Source organism: Chiloscyllium plagiosum, chromosome 37, assembly GCF_004010195.1.
Source record: "Chiloscyllium plagiosum isolate BGI_BamShark_2017 chromosome 37, ASM401019v2, whole genome shotgun sequence".
NCBI classification, from domain to species: Eukaryota; Metazoa; Chordata; class Chondrichthyes; order Orectolobiformes; family Hemiscylliidae; genus Chiloscyllium; species Chiloscyllium plagiosum.
Window position 1 is genome coordinate 25,484,444 of NC_057746.1, and position 12,737 is coordinate 25,497,180.

The 12,737-nt window shown below is 48.4% G+C and overlaps 1 protein-coding gene across 1 annotated transcript in view; it reads right to left on the bottom strand.

Annotated features, from left to right (window-relative positions):
• Positions 1–2,000: 2,000 nt before the first annotated feature.
• The window catches only part of LOC122541526 (death domain-associated protein 6-like), a 42,875-nt gene continuing 32,138 nt past the window's right edge, over positions 2,001–12,737 (bottom strand). Inside the window, exons 4-5 of the mRNA XM_043678353.1 lie at positions 3,461–3,647; positions 2,001–2,678 (exon numbers count right to left, since the gene is read on the bottom strand). Of these exons, the coding sequence (XP_043534288.1) occupies positions 2,619–2,678; positions 3,461–3,647 (247 nt within the window). The 3' untranslated portion in view covers positions 2,001–2,618. The remainder of the gene's footprint in view (positions 2,679–3,460; positions 3,648–12,737) is intronic.

A 12,737-nucleotide genomic window follows, 5' to 3' on the forward strand; every position in this document is an offset into this window, starting at 1 on the left:
ATAGAGAGAGAGAGAGAGACAGAGAGTGAGAGAGAGAGTTGCCAGCAGACATACCCTGAGACAGATAGCAGGAGGTTGCTTGTTAGTGAGTCCGAAACGCTCTGAATGAATAAATGGGCGACTCTCCCTGATGTGCTACTAACGAAGCGGCTCATTTCAGAGTGCTGATAGTGGAGAAAATACAGCCTATGCTGGGGCTGCTGTGACTTGGTGGTAGTGTCCCTACCTCTGGGCTGCAAGGTATGTGTTCAGGGCCCACCTGCAGTGTCTCAGTAAAGCAGGGCGATCTTAGACAAGTACAGGTCCTTCTGTGACTGGCTAAGGAGGGGGGGGGGGGGGGGGGGGACTCGACACATCGATAGGGGGGCTAGCTGAATCCAGCACACATCTCCACCCCATTTCCCAACCTGTAACCAGCCAAGCACAGAGCTGAGCTCGAGACTCACCGAGAGCAGTGACTCTCAGAGACAGGAGATACCAGTCAAAAATGCACAAGTTCAGCTCCACTAAATTCACTCCACTCTGTCTGTGCCTCAGTAAAGACAGCGCAGAGGTCCTGAGCAGGTCCACCTTCCACCCCCACCCCCACCCCACCACGGGTCAAGACCAGCTCCAGGTATGGAGAACATTTCTAATCCTAAGACATGTCAGTAAACCACCTATTACCATACCAACTTTGAGTAAATCATCTCCAGGCTACTGGCGATATCACTGCTGGCTAACTTGCTGAACTCTCTCTGTATAAGATACATGATGATCGAGTATTCTCTGGGCTTTCGGATCAGCCACACTGAGGTGTGTGGGTTTCAGCTGCGGATAGTGCAGGGTTGACCATCACAGCCCCACTCGTTCCCACAGACACAAGAACACACAGCACATCGCAAGGTCAGGGCTGGCTTCCAGCTCTCATCTCTTCTCCCAATCAGCAATCTTCCGTTTGGTTTTGCGAACTCTCAGAGGACAGAGCAGAAACTTAACCCTGCATTTAAAATGGCTGTGACTAATAGAGACAAGAGAGAGGGACAAGGAACTGCAGAAGAATGGGGGGGGTGGAGAGAGACACGCAGACAGAGAGCGAGAGACACACAGACAGAGAGCGAGAGACACACAGACAGAGAGCGAGAGACACACAGACAGAGAGCGAGAGACACACAGACAGAGAGCGAGAGACACACAGACAGAGAGCGAGAGACACACAGACAGAGAGCGAGAGACACACAGACAGAGAGCGAGAGACACACAGACAGAGAGCGAGAGACACACAGACAGAGAGCGAGAGACACACAGACAGAGAGCGAGAGACACACAGACAGAGAGCGAGAGACACACAGACAGAGAGCGAGAGACACACAGACAGAGAGCGAGAGACACACAGACAGAGAGCGAGAGACACACAGACAGAGAGCGAGAGACACACAGACAGAGAGCGAGAGACACACAGACAGAGAGCGAGAGACACACAGACAGAGAGCGAGAGACACACAGACAGAGAGCGAGAGACACACAGACAGAGAGCGAGAGACACACAGACAGAGAGCGAGAGACACACAGACAGAGAGCGAGAGACACACAGACAGAGAGCGAGAGACACACAGACAGAGAGCGAGAGACACACAGACAGAGAGCGAGAGACACACAGACAGAGAGCGAGAGACACACAGACAGAGAGCGAGAGACACACAGACAGAGAGCGAGAGACACACAGACAGAGAGCGAGAGACACACAGACAGAGAGCGAGAGACACACAGACAGAGAGCGAGAGACACACAGACAGAGAGCGAGAGACACACAGACAGAGAGCGAGAGACACACAGAGACACATAGATAGATAGATAGATAGATAGATAGATAGATAGATAGATAGATAGATAGATAGATAGATAGATAGATAGAGAGAGAACCATCTGAGAGACAGACAGCGAAAGAAGAAAGATTGAGAACTGAAAATAAACTTCAGGAAATGCAGATGGGAGTTGCACAGTTAATGAGAAAAACTGCCTTTTACCATCACAACTCAGATCAGAATTTAATTTCCATGTTTCCTGGTTAATCCATGTTTTCAAAAGGATGAAGTGCAGCACTGATCAGTCCACAAGTTTTCTTTTAAATATAGAGAGATATATTTTTCTTTTAAAAAGTGATGCTTACCTTTTACTGTGTGAAAATGCATCACCTGCACTTTGCACAGTGCACTGCTAACAAAAGACGGCAGATTCATTTATACATCAATTTCAAAAAAAACAACCTTCCACCTCAAAACAGGACAGATTCCCTCCCTCCCGCTGATGAGAGTGAGCAATGTGGGTAAAGAGCCCATTCCTGGTTTTTGACCCAGTTCCAGATATTCCCACAGACGGGAACTTCCTCACGCCCGAAACAAGGCAAAATCTTTTTTGAAAAACGAAATGTTGCTTGCAGTTTCTTTTTGTTCTTGCGACACTTGTATTTGATACAAGGGACATGAGCAGAGGGGGAGAGAGAGTGAGGGAGACAGAGAGAGACTGAGCAAGAGGAGGTACCCCACAGCGTCAGTGCAAGCTTTCTCCTGTTCTGAAGACAATTTGCAGCACTCCTCGTGATGGAGGAGCCCAGTCAGTAAACACCTTCCTCCAGGACCTCAGTCAGAGTCTGAGAGAACAATAATTTCTTCCGGGTCACACTGCGTGGCCACATTCACCTGAAAAAGAGGAACAAGCACAAAAGAGGGTCAGTAAACTTGCTGCACACAGTTAACCCTTCACTCCTCAGCACTGGGTGAGCAGGCTCAAAGCGTTATCCAGCCTCCGTGAGGTGGAAGGTACTGACAATGGAGGGACGACCACAGAGTGTTTGGATTGGGGACACGGACGGGGCTGATGGATGGGATAGTGCTGACCCTCCGAGAGCTCCCCACCCATCACCGCAACCCAGGATTTACAAACACAAACACATGGTCTAATGGAGGATGGTGGGGGTCTCACCGAGATGAAAAGGACCACCGATGACCACCACCTGGAGCAGCCTGGAGGAACTAGGGTCTGCCAGCACTCAGTCAGCCCTTGAGCTTTGGAGAGAGTGCTGGGGCAACGTCCAATTAAACAGCTCCGACTCCCACAGCTGGGTGCTGAAGCATCTTCAGGCCACGTGCTCTACATGGCTCACACTTCAGGAGGGGTCAATAGGTAAGGAATTTCAGACGCGCGGATAGATCAGAGAGGTTGGGATTGCTCTCTGTGGAGAGAAGGCAGCTGAGGATGAGCATGAGGAGGATGCTGCATTCAGAACTGCGAGGGGACGGCTGGACAGAGCAGATCGGGTATTTTAATTCACTGTCCCACCACGGTGCTGGCCAATGATTGCGCCAGCCAAACCAAACCTAGAGGAACAATGACAGGCGTCAGGCTGAGCCTCAGCACAGCGGGAACCCTCCAGCCTCCTCCCTCCACCCTGCCTCTCCTGTTAATGAAGGTAGCAGTGTGCCTTTACCCGTGTGTGTCTCACAGGGCTGGGCTGTGAGCTGGTGACCACACTGACCAGGGGGGAATCTGCACGGGTTGAATCAACAGCAGGCAGCAGAGATTTGACAGGCACGGCAGACTCGGCACAGTCCATCAGTGACTCCTCCAGCCCTTCATCAGACTCCATCAACTCGATGACATCCACACTTCTGGTTTCCAGTGAGAGTAACAAACAGAGAAAGTGAAAAAAAAAACCATACACAGGATTTCTCCCTTTAAATAATTCCAGTTGATTCCAATAATTGAATGGACCGCAGATAGAAGACAGAGGGTGGTGGTGGAGGGACTGGAGGCCTGTGACCAGTGGAGAGCCACAAGGATCGGTGCTGGGTCCTCTACTTTTTCTCATTTATGTAAATGATTTTGATGTGAGCATAAGGGGTACAGTTAGTAAGTTTGCAGATGACACCAAAATTGGAGATGTAGTGGACAGCGAAGAGGGTTACCTCAGATTACAACAGGATCTTGACCAGATGGGCCAATGGGCTGAGAAGTGGCAGATGGAGTTTAATTCAGATAAATGCAAGGTGCTGCATTTTGGGAAAGCAAATCTTAGCAGGGTTAGGCCACTGTTGGAATATTGCGTGCAATTCTGGTCTCCTTCCTATCGGAAAGACGTTGTGAAACTTGGAAGGTCTCAGAAAAGATTTACAAGGATGTTGCCAGGGTTGGAGGATCTGAGCTACAGGGAGAGACTGAACAGACTGGGGCTGTTTTCCCTGGAGTGTCGGAGGCTGAGCAGTGACCTTGGAGAATTGTAAAATCATGAGGGGCATGGATAGGGTAAATAGGCAAAGTCTCTTCCCTGGGGTCAGGGAGTCCTGAACAGGACATAGGTTTAGGGCGAGAGGGGAAGATTTAAAAGGGACCTAAGGGGCAACATTTTCACACAGAGGGTGGTGCATGTTCCCATCCAGATGCCACACGAATAAGAGGAGTTTAGAGGGATATGGACGAAGAGCTGATTAATTTAGGATATCTGATTGTATGGAGGCGTTAGACCAAAGGGTCTGCTTCCATGCTGTCCAGCTGTAGGACCCATTTTACTGACGGGTCCCCGGCCCCAGGATTCCAGTCCTGAAGGATCTCTACATTCCTCAGCCGTGATTGCCCAGTCCCTCCATGGCCCTGTTACAGCCTCCGAACTGATCTGCCAGTTCCAACCCAAAGCTCTCATCTCCCAACGTGCAAGGGACACTGTGCGACACAGCTTGGAGTCAGTGGTTCATAGTGAAGGGGAAAGATTCACTGGAGTCTGAGCGAGGACAATCTTGCTATTGCTGGAGTCCACAAGGGTTTACCAGACTGTTTCCCAGCACGGCAGGACTGACAATGTGAGGAAAGACTGGATTGACGGGGCTTGTCCGTGCTGGAATTTACAAGGACGGGGGGGGGGGAAGAGAAAAGAGTCTCACAGAAACATATAAAATCCTGATGGGACTGGACAGGCTAGATGTGGGAAGAATGTTCCCAGTGTTGGGAAAGTCCAGAACAAGGGGTCACAGAGGTAGGCAGGACAGAGATGAGGAAGAATGTCTTCCCTCGGAGTTGTGAACCTGTGGAATTCTCTCCCACAGGAAGCTACAGGGGCCAGTTCATTAGATAGAGGGAGCTGGAGGTGGGCCTTGCAGTTAAAGGAATCAGGGGGGCATGGGGGGAGGGCAGGAATGGGATACCGAGAGATAGTAAACGGTGGGGAGGCTCGAAGGGCCAAATGGCCTAGTCCTGCATCAGTTTCTAGGTTTCTATAAACAGTCAGCAGAATGATCGTGGGCTATGACACTGACAACTGCCACAGTACTGGAACACTGTCAAACTCAGGCATAGGACTAACACTGGAATCCCACTCCAGGACAGATACAATTCTATGGAAAGTTACCCATTTACTAGCACCGTCATTTCCATCCTTTTGAAAAGGGCATCGAGTGAGTGAAAGCAGCCTTGCTGCATCGGTGAAAGATGCTGGAGTTGTGAACAACTCAAGCTGCTTAATGCAGTTCCAGGATCCACACTACTGAGTGGTCAGTGACCCAGGTTAGGTACAAGATCAATCCTGGATTCAATTGCAAATGACAGAAACATGAACAGAAATTGCCAGAGAATCTCAGCAGGTCTGGCAGCGTCTGTGGAGAGAAAGCAGATTCAGGTCCAATGAACAAAAACCGAAAGAGGTCTGGAAGTCAGAAACAAAACCAGATTTTGTAGCAAGCATTCCCGCTGCTCTCCCTCCAGACGCTGCCAGGCCTGGTGAGCTTTTCCAGCAGTTTCTGGTTTTGGTTTCAGGTCCAGTGAGCCTTTTTAAGGAGGTGGGAGAAACTCTTGTAAGACAAGCTCTCTGTTGAAAACCCCCTGGAGGCCCACAAGCGCAGAATCCCTACAGAATAATACTTCACTGCGACGACCAGAGAGTTCGAAATCAGCTCTACCTCTGGATGGGAGAATTCAGCCAGCAATACCTGTCCCAGGCAGGAATCCCAGTCCAAACAGACAATGGGAATAATTCACCACTCCAACTTCGTGTTCCTTGCCAGAGTACGTTTAAGACACCACAGATTTTTACCCGAGACAGGGTATTTTCTATGACAGATATGATACAGATTAAACCTTTTGCTGATAACTTTGATATCTTTAATTGGCAGTGTCTGCGATTGGCTGGTACTTTCTGATCTGGTTCATTTGTTCCGGATACTGAGTGATACACAGTCACAATGACAATGACAAGACCAACTCCCCTGTTACACTCAGCTTCCTAACAGCCAGTGAGACAGAGAAAGGAAACTGTCCAGCCCTCAAATTATTCACAATAAAAGATGAAGTGGTTTAGATCAGTGTCTGCTTGGAGCCAGGGATGAACACAGAGCAGGCAGCAAGGAAGACAACTCAAAGAGAGAGAAAGTTTCTTTCCCACCGGAATTGTAATGGGAGTCCCATTCTCAAACTGGCGTTGCAGCCCAATCAGTAAATCCCACCCTCCCCCACCCCAATGGGACCACTGCGTTTCTTCCATCTAATGGAGCATTAAAACAGGTACAACCACAACCACAGCCACAACCAAACAGTAAAGCTGCCATTTAAAACTGATACAGGGACTGGCAAAGTAGACATTTAAACACGAGTTAGTGCGCGCGGCTGACTGAGGGAGAAAGGAAACCTCTGGCAGATAGCGGAGGCTGCTCTGCAAAGGCCTGGAATCAGTTCAGACCACCCCAGCAACCAGGCCCTCCTGCCTACAGCTCCACTGTCCCAACTCACCAGGAAACAGCAGCTTAAGAACAAGGCCAGAAATCTGCCTCCTCACCTTTCCAGTTCGGGGTTAACAGGAATGGGAGGCCATCAGACGTGCCACTCCCTTGGTAACTAACAAAATCCCATTGGGACAACAAAAAGAGGCTTCCTTCCCAATCTTGCACAGATTTTGTTAGATAGGGTAGACAGTGAAAGTCTTTTTCCTAGGATGACGATGTCAGCTTGTCAGAGGAGGCATAGCCACAAGTTGAGGGGTGATAGATTTAAGACAGATGTCAGAGGCAGGTTCTTTACGCAGAGAGTGGTAAGGGTGTGGAATACCCTACCTGCCACTGTAGTTAACTCAGCCACATTCGGGAGATTGAGACAGTCCTTGGATAAGCACATGGATGATGATGGGATAGTGTGGGGGATGGGCTTGGATTAGTTCACAGTTTGACACAACATTGAGGGCTGTATTGTTCTATGATGGTTCTAATCCCCCTTTCTTGAGCCACAGCACACCTTGTAGATGGTACACAGTGCTGTCAGGGTGCACCAATACTGAAGCTGGTGTACATCCTGTCAAGCTTTGCCCTGGATGGTGTCACATTTGAAGTCCTGTTGGGGATGCAGCCATCCCAGTCAGTGAAGGGTTCCTCCACACTGCACATCGTGTAGATTGTGGCCAGGTACGAGGGAGCTCACAGGGAAGCTAGTTTCCAAAGAATCCACAGTCTCTTGTAATCACAGTGCATCTTGTTCAGTTTCTGGTTCATGGTAAGCCTCGGGTGAAGTATTCAGTCAGTGATGGTTAGAGACAGTAACCGTCTAGTACCTGAAAGCCATTTGCCAATTATCAGCCAAAGCTTCCACACCCTTCCTATAATGCAGTGACCAGACCTATACGCAATTCTCCAAGTGCAGCCACATCAGAGTTTTGTACAGCTGCAGCATGACCTCGTGGCTCTGAAACTCACTTCCCGAACCAATAAATGCCAAGATACCATATGCCTTCTTAACAACCCTGTCAACTTGGGTGGCAACTTTCAGGGATTTCTGCACCTGGACACCGAGATCTCTTTGGTCATCTACACTGCCGAGAATGTTACCATTAGCCCAGTACTCTGAATTCCTGTTACTTCTTCCAATGTGAACTACCTCACACTTTTCCACATTAAACTCCATTTGCCACTTCTCAGCCCAGCTCTGCATCTTATCTATGTTCCTCTGTAACCCACAACATCCCTTGGCACTATACACAACTGCCTACCTTAGTGTCGTCTACAAATTTACTAACCCACCCTTCCACACCCACCTCCAGATCATTTATAAAAATGACAAACAGCAGTGGTCCCAAAACAGATCCTTGCGGTACCCCACTGGTGACCGAGCTCCAGGATGAACATTTCCCATCAACCACCACCCTGTCTTCTTTCTGATCCAAACCGCTGAATTGTCTTCAATCCCAAACTCTATTTTGTGCAATAGCCTATCATAGGGAACCTTATCAAATGCCTTACTGAAGTTCCTATACACGTCAACCGTTTTACCCTCGCCCACCGATTTGGTCACCTTCTCAAGAACTCTAAAGTTTGAGAGTCACGACCTACCCTTCACAAAACCGTGTTGACTATCCCTAGTCAAACTATTCCTTTCCAGATGATTAGAAATCCCAGCTCTTATAACCTTATCCAACACCTTACCCATAACCAAAGTTGGATGGTACACGGAGTGTTACTATGGAGGGAATTCCAGGAATTTTATCCCAAACTCACTGAGGGAATGGTGATATACTGCTGAATGATTGGAGGGGTATGTGCTTGGTGTTTCTTTATCTTCTCGATGGTAGGAGTTCTGGGTTTGAACGATGTGAGTGCAGCATCTTGTAGGCAGTGCACACTGCTGTCAGGGAAAGGGAGGGAGAGGTGTTCAATCAAGCAGCCTGTGTCCTGGATGGTGGCAAGCTTGGGAATTGGGCAGAGTATTCCATCACCCTCCCCGCCATACCCTGCACCTTTTCGATGGGGTGGACAGGCTACATGTGGGAGATAAGAGGGGAGTGACACTGTACTCATTTATATGTCTGGTCCAGATGAGTTTCTGCTCATTGGTAACTCCCAAGCTGTTGATCAGGGAGGGCTGTGATGGTCATGCCATTGAGGGGGGGGCAGGCAGATTCACTCTTGGTGGTTCTCAGTATTAGTTCATCTCCTACCTCCTTAAACACACACGTACAGCTAGAACATCCTTTACAGTCCTACCAATGTTGCTGACATCAATGTGGATGAGAGCTTCCCTGTCCAGCCTGGAGATGCCCTGAAGCCTTCTGCATGGCAGTATCTCCTCCTTCTGTGTACAGTCCCTGACCATGACTACCTTCCCACTGCTTTCTCTTGCCTGAACAGCTCCATGTATCAGGGACCAGGGTTAGTTTGCTCACCTTCCCTGCAGTACACAGCTGGTAGCTTTTGGACAACTGCAAGGACTAAGGTCCTGAGAGAGCTGGGGAACCCCCCCAAACCATCCTCAACTGCAATTACAACTCCCCGTCCTTCAGCAGGAACCAAGACTGGAGTGATCAAATCTCAAAGGCATGAGCCCCTCGTGCCAGTGCCCTGCTCTTGAGGTGTACGTTAGTAACTCTGAACAGGCTGATTTAAAGCAGGTTTGAAAGGTGGTGTGGCCTGGTCCCTGGAACACAGCAGAACATCTGCAGCTTGAAATCCAAATTGGGACCAAGCCGTTAATGTTTCAGAGAAGGGTGCTCACTGGGCATCAACCTGGGGCCCAGCAGCATGAACAACAGTGTGTATGCCCACCATTAGGGCAGAGTTTCATCTCAACAAGGACTGTACAACCGTCACCTTTACTGGAACCGTCACACAGAGACTTATCTGCAGCGGACAGTCCCCTGAGCAGCTGCTTGACTGGGTCTGGGACAGCTACATCCACCAACCTGGGCATGGGCTGTGTGCTGAGCTACTCTGAGCAATGGACATTGAAGCCCTCCTCCCTGCCCCCTGATGACAGCTTCTTCCATGTTAATGTGGAGAGGTAGCGATGCATTAGCAATGGATTTGTTTGTGGATGGAACAAAGGTACCGAATCAGCTGTAGTGGCCGGTTTATTGGGTCCAGGTCTATGTGTTTGTTGATGGTCAATATACCGGCCACTACAGCGGACGGCTGAAACTGACAACCTGAAGCGGCAGGGACAGGCCACTATAAATGCCAGAGGAAACACCACAGAAGCGCTTCACAGGAGGCTCCCAAGCACTGAGGATGTCACCTCGACAGGGGACGAAACGTTTGCAACAAAAACTTCCAGCTTGGCGAACAGAACCACAGCAGCTTTGTATAGGTATATCAGGAATAAAAGAATGACAAGAGTAAGATTAGGGCCAATCAAGGATATTAAAGGGAAGGTGTGCGTGGAGCCGAGGTGGTAGGACATGCTCTAAATGAATATTGTTTCATCAGTATTCACACTGGGAAAAAGGCAATGTTGTTGAGGAGAATACTGAGACACAGACAACCAGACTAGGTAGGATTGAGGTCCACAAGGAGAAGGTGTTAGCAATTTTGGAAAGTGAGAGAATAGATAAGTCCCCTGGGCCAGATGGAATTGATCTAGGATTCTCTGGGAAGTTAGGGAGGAGATTGCAGAGCCTTTGGCTTTGATGTTTATGTCATCATTGTCTACAGGAATAGTGCCAGAAGACTGGAGGATAGCAAATGTTGTTGCCTTGTTCAAAAAGGGGAGTAGAGACAACCCTGGTAATTATAGACCAGTGAGCCTTACTTCAGTTGGGGGTAAAGTGTTGGAAAGGTTTAACAGAGAGGATTTATCATCATCTAGAGGGATAATTTGATTAGGCATAGTCAACACTGTTTTGCGAAGGGTAGGTTGTGCCTCACAAATCTTATTGAGTTCTTTGAGATGGTGACCAAACAGGTGGATGAGGATAAAGTGGTTGATGTGGTGTATATGGACTTCAGTAAGGCACTCGATAAGGTTCCTCAGGGTAGGCCATTGCACAACAGAGACATGGGATTGAGGGGGATTTGGCAGTATGGATGAGAAATTGACTAGCTGAAAGAAGGCAGAGGGTGGTGGTTGACAGGAAATATTCATCCTGGAACTCAATTACCAGTGGTGTGCCACAAGGATCTGTTTTGGGGCCACTGCTGTTTGTCATTTTTAAAAATGATCTGGATGAAGACGCAGAAGGATGGGTTCGTAAATTTACAGATGATACGAAGGTCGGTAGATATTGCAGGTTACAGAGTGACATAGATAAGCTGCAGAGCTGGGCTGAGAGTGGCAAATGGAATTTAATGTAGAAAAGTGTGAGGTGATTTACTTAAAGGAGTAACAGGAATGCAGAGTACTGGGCTAATGTTAAGATTCTTGGCAGTGTAGATGAGCAGAGAGATCTTGGTGTCCAGGTACACAGATGCCTGAAAGCTACCACCCAGGTTGATAGAATTGTTAAAAAGGCATACAGTGTGTTAGCTTTTATTGGTCGAAGGAATGAGTTTTGGAACCATGAGGTCATGTTGTAGGTGTACAAAACTCTGGTGCGGCCACATTTGGAGTATTGCGTGCAGTTCTGGTCACCGCATTATAGGAAGGATATGGAAACTTTGGAAAGGGTTCAGAGGAGGTTTACCAGGATGTTGCCTGGTATGGAGGAAATGCTGAGGGACTTGAGGCTGTTTTCATTAGAGAGAAGGTTGAGAAAGGATGTAGAGATGTATGATCAGAGGGTTAGTTACGGTGGAGAGTGAGAGCCTTTTTCCTCAGATGGTGATGGCGAGCATGAGGGGACAGCTTTAAATTGAGGGGTCAAAAAAAAGGCTGTTTTCATTAGAGAGAAGGTTGAGAAAGGATGTAGAGATATATGATCAGAGGGTTAGTTACGGTGGAGAGTGAGAGCCTTTTTCCTCAGATGGTGTTGGCGAGCATGAGGGGACAGCTTTAAATTGAGGGGTCAAAAAAAAAAGACAGATGTCAGAGGTAGTTTCTTTACACAGAGTAGTGAGGGTGTGGAACGCCAACTTTAAGGGCATTTCAATGGTCAGTGGATAAACATATGGATGAAAATGGAATAGCGCAGGTTAAATACATGAGGAATAACAGAATGATCAGGGAGAAGGTAGGGTCGATCAGGGATAGTTGAGGGAACTTATCTGTGGAGCTTGAGCAGACAGGGGAAGCCCTAAATGAGTGTTTTTGCTTCAGTTTTCACTAAGGAAAAGGACCTTGTTGTGAATGAGAACTTTGAGGAGCTGGAATACAGGCTTGACCAGATCAAAATTGATGAAGTTGATGTGCTGGAAATTTTGGCAAACATTAGGATTGTTAAGTCCCCAGGGCCAGACCAGATTTATCCCAGGCTGCTCCGGGAAGTGAGAAAGGAGGTTGCTAAGCCACTGGCGAGGATATTTGCCTCCTCACTCTCCACAGGAGCCGTACCGGAGGGTTGGAAGGAGGCGAATGTTGTTCCTCTTTTCTAGAGTGGGAATAGGGAAATCCCTGGCAATTACAGACCGGTCAGTCTTACGACTGTGGTCAGCAAGGTTTTGGAGAGAGTTCTGAGGGATAGGATTTATGACTATTTGGAAAAGCATAGCGTGATTAAAGGCAGTCAGCATGGCTTTGTGAGGGGCAGGTCATGCCTCACAAATCTTATTGAGTTCTTTGAGGAGGTGACGGGACAGGTCGACGAAGGTCGAGCAGTGGATGTGGTGTCTATGGATTTCAGCAAGGCATTTGATAGAGTTCCCTGTCATAGGCTCACTCATCAAGTCAGGAAGTATGGGAGACAGGGAGATTTGGCTATCTGGATCAGAATTGGTTGGCTGACAGAATGCAGAGAGTGGTTGTAGATGGGAAGTATTCTGCCTGGAGGTCAGTGTTGAGTGGTGTCCCACAGGGCTCTGTTCTTGGGCCTCTGCTCTTTGTAGTTTTTATAAATGACTTGGATGAGGAGGTTGAGGGGTGGGTTA